Here is a 12,091-nt window from a genome sequence, read left to right on the forward strand (position 1 = left end):
GAATAAGCAATTAACATTGTAACTAACGTTTTGCAAAATGTTCGGGACTAACTAGTTAGCCTACTGTTTCTTGCATATTATTATTATGTAGCATTGTTATAGTTATTTCGTGTGCACTATCCTAAGACAATGCTCTTTCGTGTGCAGGTAGTGCCAGGCGTGCTAAACTGCAGACGCCGAAGTTGCAAGTTACCCGAGCATGGGCTTGACCCACGGATTGCTAGGTACATAACTGAGGCGGGTTTTGAAGGGTTATTCAAGGTCCCAAACTTGGAAGTGGATCATGCATTGATCACAGCACTAGTTGAGCGTTGGCGTCCGGAGACGCACACATTCCACCTACCACATGGAGAGATGAGCATCACCTTACAAGATATTGAGGTGATGCTAGGGGTTCCTGTTGATGGGTTGCCAATTACTGGGGCTGTGAAGATGGATTGGCCTACGTTGTGTCTTGAGTTATTGGGTCATCGTCCACCAGACCCGATACCGCATCCCCATGAGAACACCTCTATCCTTGCTGGGGCGAGGCTCAGATTCACGTGGCTGGATGCACTATTTAGTGGGTCCCTAGCTGTGGATGCTACTGATAAGGTAGTGCAGCAACATGCGCGCTATCGCATACTCGATCGGTTGGGGACGATTTTGTTTATGGATAAGTCGGCAGACCGGGTGTCGGTGCTGCCTCTACAGTTCCTAAACCCTATCAGCAACGCGAAGAGGTACAGTTGGGGTAGTGGGGCATTAGCCTAGTTGTACAGGCACTTATGCAAGGCATCGGAGTCGAAGGCGAAGCAGATTGGAGGAGCAGTGATGTTGGTGCAGCTGTGGGCGTATTCGAGGTTCCCACTGATATGCCCTGTTATGAGGTTGCCACTACCGCCAGTGGAGGCAGGTCCCCTTGCCAATCGGTATGTTATTTGAGTAGTTTGATACAATTGTCAAGTACTATTATTTTTTTTCAATAAATGTTTGGTATGATTTGTGGTGCCTACGTATATTTGTAAGACTGTGTTGCTTCTATGATTAAAGCATGCTATTTTGCGAAAGAAAAATTTCTTCACCTTATGTCAATCATTATATTTGCATTATTATTATTTTGGTTAGTCTGATTCCAATTTAAATTCCAATATCTTACTGCATTTAGTTAATATTAGAAATGCTAAAATGTATTGGCAATGCTAAAGCATAGCTGTTTTGGCCAATGTCCTTTTCTGCCTGGTAGTAGTTCTGAATTTGCAAGATAATTAGGGCCATAACCTAGCCAAGAGCCTTGTAGTTTAATTGGCACCTCCTAGTGTTTCCGACGTAGACATCCAGGGTTCAAATCCCCCACTCCAACTATGAAATTATCAACAAATAAAAAATAGAATTAGGGCCATAACTTAACTTTACCCTATGCTTAACTATTTTTATATGGTAAGACAAATAAGTATATATTACATGTATATCACACCTCTAATACAGAAGAAGATAAAAGAGATTAAATCATATACTTTCAACAAATCCCTAAGTCAAGAATCTCTCTATGTCTAGATCTTTCTAATTTTTAGTAAAATAAGTGGTGGAAACCCATAATGATGGTTGGATATCATAGATGACCTTGGGTTTCACTTCTCAGATGGTTTGGGTTTAATATTCCTCCTTCAAATTTCAATCTAATGTATTTTTGATAATTGTGTTTAGAAATGAAGTATTGGTTTTTTGGTTTTCAAAAATCATTCATCATAGAATATACATAAATTGATATATGAGATGTACATGAGTCAAGAGCTCCTTGGCACTAATTGTAGGACTTGGCTAACCAATATGCATCACGGTGGGTTAGTAAGAGCTTAGAAATTAATTTAAATCCTCTTAGCTTTTCCATCGATGATTGTTATTCTTGGAATTCCTTTATCTCAGTCTCTAGATTGGGTGGTAGAATATTTTTCTGCCGTATGTCATTGTTGTTTAGTCTAAAGGTTAAAGACCTCATGAATTATTTGGTATCACTTTTGATGTGTAGCATAAACATTTTATGTGGATTGGTAGTTGCATACATTGCCAAGTAAATGGTTATGAAGGTAATGGAAGTTCTGGTAACTTTGAATTTTTTTTTTTTTTGGGTTGATGGTAACTTTGATATGTTAATGAAGCTATAGGCCTGTTTCAAATCAAAATTGCCTCTATTAGCTTAGGGACTGGCCTCTTGTCCTAAAAGGGTCCATGGTCATGAGATGCTTACTAATGCCATAGGTTCAATCTGCCTTTTGTAGCTTCTAATGCAGCATTTGAGGAGACAACTGCAAATAGATTTTAAACTTTGGTAGAATGAATTCAGTCCAAATAAATTTTTTTGACTACATTCTTTTGAGAAATAAATTTTGGTATCATGCTAAAACTCTTACTAGAAAGTAATTATACTAAATGAAATTATGTACGGTTATGTCATTGGAGAATTTATATTTTGTCAATAAATAATATAAAATAGTATTCAATGTGACAATTTCTCCAATTTGTCTATAATGATCCACAATTTCTATAATTGCTCTACTACCCGGTGAAGGACAAATACCAGACCAACCCCAACCAAATTATCCAAATCCCAACTTTATCCACCACCGTGAACGACCCATATTCCCTAATCACAAGTTGGTTTTGTGATTGTGGGGTTCCATTGTCGAATCAAAATGTTACAAACGAAAAGGGTAAAGAAAATTCAAGAAATTGAAGATACATTCACATGGAGTTAGTCACCATTTCTATCTAGTTTCCAATATGCTGTCTTCTGTCCAAAGCTGAACCCATTAAGAATACAGTAAATCAAACAGGGCAGGGAGACAATAATTCCCAATCTTGCAATTGCCTAACATAGATAGGGTACTAATGCACTACTTTACCCCTAACATCCAAATAGAACGTAACCCTAGCATGTTTGTTAGCTGCAATTTGGAAAGGATCATAAACTAACGTAAACTAACCAATTACCACTTCTTGTTCCCACACCATGCATCAAGCCATATACCCTCACCATCATGCCATCCCCAATTTTAAATCTAATAAATTTATAGGACTCCCAAAACCTGCTCTTATTCCTTTCCACGGTCCCACTCCGTGTGGAAATTCTACTTCGTCTGTAGTCCACTGGGAATCTTGCTCATATTTAATTCTCAGAAGGCATCTCCACAATTGGTCATTTCCCTGAGTAAAGCACCATATTCACTTATCCAACAATGCAAAGTTGAAGGAGCTTAAATTTTTAAAGCAGACCAGAGCGGCCAGTGTGACGAGTTGAACAGTGAACTGGGACCTAGACTGGTATGGTCCACATTAAAAAACCAGGAAAAAATTGGAAGGGCTCAAAACCAGTCAAACCGCTTCCTGGTTTTGAGCAGTTTGATTAGTTTTGGCCCCTTTTTTAATTACTACATTTTTTTATTCTCTTACAAAAGAAAACCTTGTATATTATTTTTTTGATAAGTAACAATCTAATATATATATAAATATATATATATAACCGTTATATGTTAGGTTTACACATAAGCTAGCCCAACATTAAAAACTAAAGAATGTCAGGCCCTTGCAAAAACTAAACAATGTATTCATGTTTGAAATTCTTGATGGAGAGGTATTTATTGAGGAGGAAGTATGGTATCCCCTTTCATTTCAATCTGGGACTTTCAATAAGTCTTTCTTACAAAACAATAAGTCCCTCATTGATTTTGACTTGTTTTTATTTTTATTTTTTTAAAATGGTAAGTTATAGGTGCACCCAATGGGAATCCAAGATTGAAAAAAAAAAAAAGATATTAAGAATGCTTGTAGTAATAAAGGAGCCACTCTTTTTCTGTCTTTCATTCTAGAGAAGAAAAGTTCCAAATTTAGCTTGATATTTTTTATTTTTTATTTTTTTGATATATAACGTTAGAACTTTTTATTAAAGAATAGGCAACCAAGTACACTGAAAATGTACTACAGTGGCATGAATATTTGCATGATAATTATTTGGAATCTATTATTTGCATGATAACTAATGAGCATTGTTTGAAATTATATGTTTACTAGATGGAAGGGGCCGAAGAGCACGACAGAGCATGCGACACATGTGCTAGTTGCGTATCGTGCGTCACTGTCGAGTATACGGGCACACCAGGTATTCTATTAATGAAATTTCTCAAGTGATACTGTTTGTTCTATCGTGCTTCACGTTGTCCACATATGATCGTCGAGTGATACTGTTTGTTCTAATTGAAGTGCAAAGAATAATATGTTAACTCATAAATCCAGCACTATAAGAAATTCTTGGAGAAGAATTACATTTAATCTTGATTGTGAATCAATGTCTGAGAGTCTAAATTATATATCAGGATTTTCTCAAGTCACCTTCACTTTATCCGATAAACAAATCTTTGCCAAACTTAGAGATAATTAGTGGGGAACCACATTCATGCATATCATGATTCATGACTATAAATATAAAATTATTGGAAATTCAATGATACATAAAAAGTAAGCATGCATGCTATAATTGTAGACAGATTACTGATGGCAAGTTATAGCTCGAGCCAATAAAGGAATACGTATACAGATAAGAAAATGTTTTCGATGACATGAAATAACAACTCTATCTAAGAAAGAACTCAAATCATACATAGGTATAAGGTGACAGCCATAATTAATAAGTAATTCTCTCCTTGATCATATTTTTTGATTCAAGCATCATAGCTTTTTATTATGTGGCTGCCACACTGGTAGCACTCTGAGCTTCTCTTATTGTTGGCAGGCATCTTATTGTTGACCATTTCTGCAGGTTGTCTGGGAGCCCTACAGCGATGTCCTAGAGTTGTTGCCCCCATATTGCACTGCTGGCCGACAAATATGGAGGGCCGATGTGCCATTGATCTATTTTTGGATAGTAGAGGATCATCATCCCGAACGTGTCTTTCGTCAGTTCGGGATGAAGCAAGTGCCACCGGATATTGTAGATACATCCGTTCATCTCCACAAAATCTCCCTCCAAGGTAAACTAGATAAGGATTGGGTGCAAGAGCATGCTGTCTACATTGACCGATGGGCCCATAGAGAGGAACATATTGCTGATGCACCGGCATTGGATGGGGACACGACATATCTTGCTGCTTACATGGAGTCGTACCGAAAGACGACGAGACGGTACATTACATGCGACTCGGCGTATTGGGAAATCATGGTAAGGCAACAATCCGATGCTTCTTTTATGGATTGACAATATATGTGTTTTGCTGCATGCATTATGAGAATTTATTGATTCATGGAGTCATTGGATCAATATTTTGATATTTATTTTAGAGAACATTTCATTTTAGAGAACATTTTCATATTCATTAGGGTATATTTATTTATTTTTAGGTTTGACAAATTGTTTTTGAACATGCGGTAATGAGTACCAATTAGTTACGGATACTTTAAAGTACCATCCCTAGCTAGCTTGGTGTTTTCCTCGGAAAACCCAGTCCATATCTTGCAAAAGTTTATTGAATTACACAGAATTGTAGGATTTTTTTATCATAATGGGCTTCCTAAAAAAGTTCTTGAGAGAGAGAAGAGGAAGAAAGTAACCTAATCTTTTTCCCCCTTCTTTTGAGATAAAAATTCTACATGAACCTAATTTAAGTGTAGTAAATTTATGGAGTGACCATCATAAAGAGTGTGTTAGTGGTAAGTTACTTGGTCATGTTAATTTAAACGAAAAATTTGGTCAAATAACAGTGAATCAAAGTTGCATTTTAAATTAGTACTCATTTATTTCGCAGGTTGAGTCCACTGTGGAATTACTATTGCAATGCGAACCAAACTCCGCAGTGTACAATCACCTGAAGAGGACGCTGGACCTTGTCGGAGAGATGAGCCGAGCGGCATTGGAGAATGCGCGTGCCACGGTGACTGAGGCGAGCACACAGGCTACAGGCCGTGGTGGGGGAGGTCGTGGGTCTAGAGGGCGTGGACGCAGTGGAGGTCATGCATACAGTGGAGGTCGTGGAGGTGGTCACGAGGATGACGATGTCTTGGGTAACTTCCAACTCTAATACCTTCAATTCTTACTGAATTTAACTTCTACTACTTTCAGTTGTAATTTATTTAGAGGACATATGATAGTAGCAAAGTATATATTGTTTGGTAACTAGTTTTTAGTGTTAATTTTCACTTCCTTCTCATAATTATGGTATAATTAGTAGCGTTACAATGTTCTGCCAAACTTTAAATATTAAGACTAAGCACTTTAAATATTAACCAATGGGAATAAGCACTTTTTTCTTCCAAGCGATATATATATGTATTGACGTTTAAGACATGCAAACTTGTTTCATTCATTCCTTATCAACTACAATCACAATACTATTATCCACTTTTAACATATACACATCAATGCTAATATATTATGCGTATGTATGAAAACAAAAGTCCAGCAAAATCATTTTTTCATCATATAAAGCACAGACCACTATGGATGCCAATGTAATTCCTTTTAAAAATATTGCTACGCAACCATGAACATAAAATTAGCATTATATGAGGAAATTCAAAGTTGTGATCACACTATGAGGTTCATAAAATTAGAGTTTAAAAAATAGTAATAATAACAATAATAGAGTATAAACAAGTAAACAAAGCTGGACTTTGTAATTCAAAGGTTTTGTTTTATAAATTTTTTTATTATACTTAATTTAATATGCCAATAATGAATTAAAAACAAAGTTTTATTAGATTTTACCAACAAAACAAGGTTTATATGTAACTCGTCTAGGTGGCGTAAGTATTAGTTTTATTGGGAAGGGTTTACACTAGACAATAGTTATTGGATTCTATGAACGACATGCACTAGGTGCGGGTCAAGCGATTGCTTACGCATTTGGCCCTTGTCTTGTAGGGTTTACACTTTACAATAGGGTTTACACCGTATTCACTTGGCCCTTGGTTACACTTCACATTTTGAATCTTTTGTTAGAAACAATGTTTTATTGTTATTGTATCAGCTTTGTAACTGCTATGTGTTTTCAGGTCTGCTCTACCTTTGTTTTTGGACTTTGTTGTCTTCCATTCTCAGTTGAATGAATACAGAGTGTTGAAATAATCGAGTTAACAAAAACACAAAAACATTGAGAGAGAATTTTTATGAACATTTTGTAATAATTGATAGTGGAAGTAATATTTCTCCAGTCTCAGTCAGAAAAATTTTTTCATCCTAAAACGGCAACTTCATTTCTTAAATATTATTGTTAAAGTTGACATAATTATTGTATGAAAAAATTGGCTTTTGCCCCTTTCAAAAAAACAATCTAGCATTTTACCGTATTTTCCAAATTAATTAGGAAATGCCCCTCTGTTTAAACTCAATTTTCTGAAAATCAAGTTAAGCTCTATAGTGACGTTTTTTAGGATTCTATAGTGACGTTTTAAGGACCTATAGTGGCGTTTTGTAATCCGATTTCCATGAAGTCGAGTTATAGGTAACAAAAAGAGAAAAAAATTGCATGTAACTTGACTTCATGGAGATTGGATTATAAAATGCCACTATAGTTCCTTAAAACGTCACTATAGGATCCTTAAAAATGTCACTATAGGGCTTAATTCATTTTTTTTTACAGAAAATCGAGTCTAAAAAGAGGGGTATTTCCCTAATTAATTTGGGAAAGACGGCAAAATGCTAGATTGTTTTTTTGGAATGGGCATTTGCCCATTTTCTCTAGCTTGGGGCAAAATATGATACTGCCATTGCAAATGGCACGGGTTTAATCAGAATACAGAGTAAGAACACTGGACCGGAAAAGAAAGCAACCATGAGGCTTCATTTTGTATTTGCATTTGTGTGCATGTGAGTGTGTATATGAGAGGTCTCATGCACCCAAATTAAGCGAGTTTAAAGGGTCAAATGCCATTTAATCATATCTACGCTGCAAATAGTAAGACATTTTATGACTCAATCCCTTGTGGTTATCTTAATAAATGCAACTGTTTTTCTGCAGATGATGAGGCGTTGGAGGGCGACTGGGGCATGTACATGGATGGTGTCGGGTCATCGCGATGCACGTCTGACGCTGCTGCCCAGCCATCCCACCCCCCTGGCCATGAGAATAGTGCAGAACACACATCCTGTGCCCAAGCTGGCCCTCGGTCCCCACCACCCACTCGGCTGTCTCCCCCATTGTTTGCCGACTCTGCCCATGACGGTGGCTGTATATTTGTACCCACCCCTGGCCGACCGACACCACCTATAGTTCAAGCTGAGCCCACCCAGGACCCTTCACTTCCTAACCCTGAAGAACCGGCTGCACAGATCGAACAGATACAGGGTGAGAATATAGTGCCGGTACATGGGTTGCGAAGATCACTCCGCACTGACATACATCCCCCTGGTTGTGGGACCGGTGACGGTAAATAACATGATTTATGGAAACATGGAAGCTATCCATAGACTGTGCATAATTATAAAAGACATATAAAACTCATAAAGGAATTATTACTATGTCATTATATGTCCTAGTCTTCTATTTTCATAATGATAAAGTAATTATTTGCATAGCTATGAAGGCATCTTTCTTAACTGCTACATGTTCATCAGATTGTTCAGATTAACAATCTTGTGCTCAGTTTGCATTATATTTTATTATTTAGGCAGTGCATCTCCATGCTATGTAAACTGTTTATCATTTACCTTAATAGAATGTCACAGGACTTGCATATGATGTTGTGTGCTTTAAGTGATGATCATACTCAGATCAAACATTTTCTGATAATTAAATTAAGCATAGGGAATGTGTGCATTCAAGTAATGTGTGATCCCTTTGAATTTCAGGTAAGACGAGACCGGCGAAGGCAGTTGTGAGGAAACGAAAAGATCGTTGAGCCGTTGATGATGTGGAGCTTATGGGGGTAAAACCTTGCCCAATATCTGGACTTTTTAATCTATTTTAGTTTTTGAGGTTCAATTTCGATAATTACAATTCAGAACAAAAACAGTTACAAAAAGAAAAAGATAAAATAAATGTCCTCATTATTAGACAGTTGGGATTTATCTTGGCTATAAAAGGAAGATGTTACTTTTAAGCAACTAAATTATGCTTCTCCTCTGTCTAGATATACATAAGTCCAGCATGGCTTGGAAATTGAATTTGCTTAGTTATGTTTATGCTTCTCCTCTGTCTAGATATACATAAGTCCAGCATGTTTATGACGTATAGAATTTGGTTAGTTATGTTTCTGTTTATAAATTTCCTTCCTTGCTTTAAGCTTTCTTTGATTTGCAAGAAAGTGATGGAAAAAAGGTGTCTTGCGCATCACATTATTATTATTAAAATCTGCCCTGCACATCAAATTAGACCTATGATATTTGGACACAAACACAACACAACTGTCTTGTTTCAGCTTGGACATAGCATGTTAGACAAAGCTGTTAGAGACAGCAACTTCTTAAATTTCAGACCATGCATATGTCGCTGGACCAGCATACTTGGTACAAAGACAAGGCATTTCTTTTTCGTGATTGGGTCAATTCGAAATGGTATTGTCTGTGGTTTTAGATTCATGAGGGGAACGTCATTTGAATGATTTTAGGGGACGAGCATGTTGAGTGAGGATGAGATGCATGTAGGTGAACCATTTTGTGTACAGAAATTGTTCTTGAGTCAGACCATAAATAACTTCCTTGCTTTAGGGAAGAGGAAAAGACTTGATGTAGGATGGCGTACGAGTAAGCGGAAACATAAACTGAATCCTTCCACAATCTGCCTAAACACTAAACCCTCAATGAATTGAACCAAAACCCACACAAATGACCACCCATAAAGTAAAGAAAACTTATTAATAAAAATACCATGATTGGCCATTAGCTATGTCCCCATACTCAATAATTCTATAATAGACAGTGATTTCCTCCATACCCAAGGAAATAGTGTCGGAATCTTGTGATTGTGGATTTCTGCTTGGACAAGATCATGTTGGGATATATGGCATGACTTAGGTGTGCGTAAACGTTAAGGATTTTTGTATAGTTTAAACTTATATTGTCATTTAGTTGTTGGTTTTTGTTTTTTATTTATTGATTCATATTTGGTGGCATATTTTGCAGGCTTCAGTGGTTCCTACTATTGATATTAAAAGAAACCTGACCACAATTTGTTTTTTTCTTTGTTTTTTGCACAGTAGTTGGACGACGTGTTATTGTTCATGTAACAGCTAGCGGATAAAACTTTGACAACATTTTTTGGACATAAAAGACTGACAGATTTTTGGAGAGCATACATGACAGCAGATTTTTGGAGGGCATATATGTTAACAGCTGATTTTTTGGATATGTTAGACACAGCTTTTGGAACATATTTTGTAAATGAACCTACTTAAGCATGTTTATGACGTACATGAATATTTGAGTCAGCTTCGAGTTAGGTACCAATTATACCAATTATATTTGCAAAGGGTGGATATTTTCATGTGCGATGGAAAAGTTCATTTCTAGATTTTTGTATCTATGTATCTGCATATTTGAACAAAGGCAGCTTTAGACGAATGCAATATAGTGATGATGGATGGAGATCCCACAACTGAAGAAGTTTAATTTATACATTAGATTTGTTGAAATTTTCCTTTTATGTGGGTCTCTTTTATAAGCAAAAGACTCTAGTGTAAATTTAGACAGTTGGGATTTGTTCAAGATGAATGCAACTTTAGCTGATGAATTACTAGTTCTTGTTCTTGTTTCTCTAGTACACATGAGGATTGTTCCTATACCCGTCATGTTACTTGGATTATTTACAAGCAATATTTACGCTCTTATTTTTGCAACTTTAACTGTGGCTTATATAGGCGAATCCATGGAGGGTCATCATTGACTAGTTTGCGTGATTTATTTTTTAAGTTTAACCCTTACGCAAAAAATGTGCGTATCGAGATAATCTGCTGAATGAGCATAATATATAAAAACTAAATAGATAAATCATATAAATATAAACTATATAAAGTATAGAAGTAATATTGAAAATACAGATTTTAGCGGTCTTCGGGGACTGCAACAAACAAAAGGGGAAGTAAAAAAAAGGAAAGAGATCAAGAAGATATTTGTCCTAAAATTCCAGTTCGATCTATTTATCCCCCCCTAGCTGCACATACATAATACAACCGAAAATTACCACCCTAAAAAAATGTCGTGTTCTTTGGTTACTATATATGTCAACGGACTGATTGAACTTGGTAGCAGGTAAAGCCTACCAATTTGGTATCTCCTACAAAAAACTGGCTTAGTGAAAACTTATATAACTCGACGTAAAAGTAGTCGAGTATTTCTTAGTACTCGATTTCCTTGGAAGCGAGTACTAATTTAAAACCAAGACCTGTGTCAGTCCATCCAAACTTCTCTGTACAAATCGATTGCTGTTGGATTGGTGTGTGATCGGTCAGTTTTCATATAACTCGCTTATATCGTTATCGAGTATGTTACTTGAATATGATTTAGCTGAGTAATTTGTAATAAAATTCCTGCGTACCATACTAATTACTACTCGAGTATACTGTAAGCGAGTACTAATTTAAAACCAAGAAATTCCATCAGTCCATCCAATCTTCTCTGTACAGATCGATTGCTGTTGGATTGGTGTGTGATCGGTCAGTTTTGACATAACTCGGTTTTACTGATGACGAGTATTTGCAACTCGCATATATCGTTATCGAGTATGTTACTCGAATATGATTTAGCTGAGTAATTTGTAATAAAATTCTTGCGTACCATACTAATACTACTGGAGTACATTGTAAGCGAGTTCTAATTTAAAACCAAAAAATTCCATCAGTCCATCCAATCTTCTCTGTACAGATCGATTGCTGTTGGATTGGTGTGTGATCGGTCAGTTTTGACATAACTCGGTTTTACTGATGACGAGTATTTGCAACTCGCTTATATCGTTATCGAGTATGTTACTCGAATATGGTTTAGCTGAGTAATTTGTAATAAAATTCCTGCGTACCATACTAATTACTACTCGAGTATATTGTAAGCGAGTTATAATTTAAAACCAAGAAATTCCATCAGTCCATCCAATCTTCTCTGTACAAATCGATTGCTGTTGGATTGGTGTGTGAT

The 12,091-nt window shown here is 36.4% G+C and overlaps 2 protein-coding genes across 2 annotated transcripts; both read left to right on the forward strand.

The window, feature by feature from the left end:
* The first annotated feature begins 354 nt into the window (after positions 1-354).
* LOC115965043 (serine/threonine-protein phosphatase 7 long form homolog) lies at positions 355-753 on the forward strand. Its single transcript, XM_031084251.1, has one exon. It carries the CDS (start codon positions 355-357, stop codon positions 751-753), a length of 399 nt encoding a protein of 132 aa, XP_030940111.1.
* Positions 754-5,995: 5,242 nt separating this feature from the next.
* On the forward strand, positions 5,996-10,180 carry LOC115966023 (gametogenetin-like). Its single transcript, XM_031085354.1, has 4 exons — positions 5,996-6,030; positions 7,986-8,393; positions 8,816-8,892; positions 10,162-10,180. Exons 2-3 carry the CDS (start codon positions 8,015-8,017, stop codon positions 8,863-8,865), a joined length of 429 nt encoding a protein of 142 aa, XP_030941214.1. The 5' UTR covers positions 5,996-6,030; positions 7,986-8,014; the 3' UTR covers positions 8,866-8,892; positions 10,162-10,180.
* The last annotated feature ends 1,911 nt before the right edge of the window (positions 10,181-12,091 follow it).

Source organism: Quercus lobata, chromosome 10 (genome assembly GCF_001633185.2).
Source record: "Quercus lobata isolate SW786 chromosome 10, ValleyOak3.0 Primary Assembly, whole genome shotgun sequence".
NCBI classification, from domain to species: domain Eukaryota; kingdom Viridiplantae; phylum Streptophyta; class Magnoliopsida; order Fagales; family Fagaceae; genus Quercus; species Quercus lobata.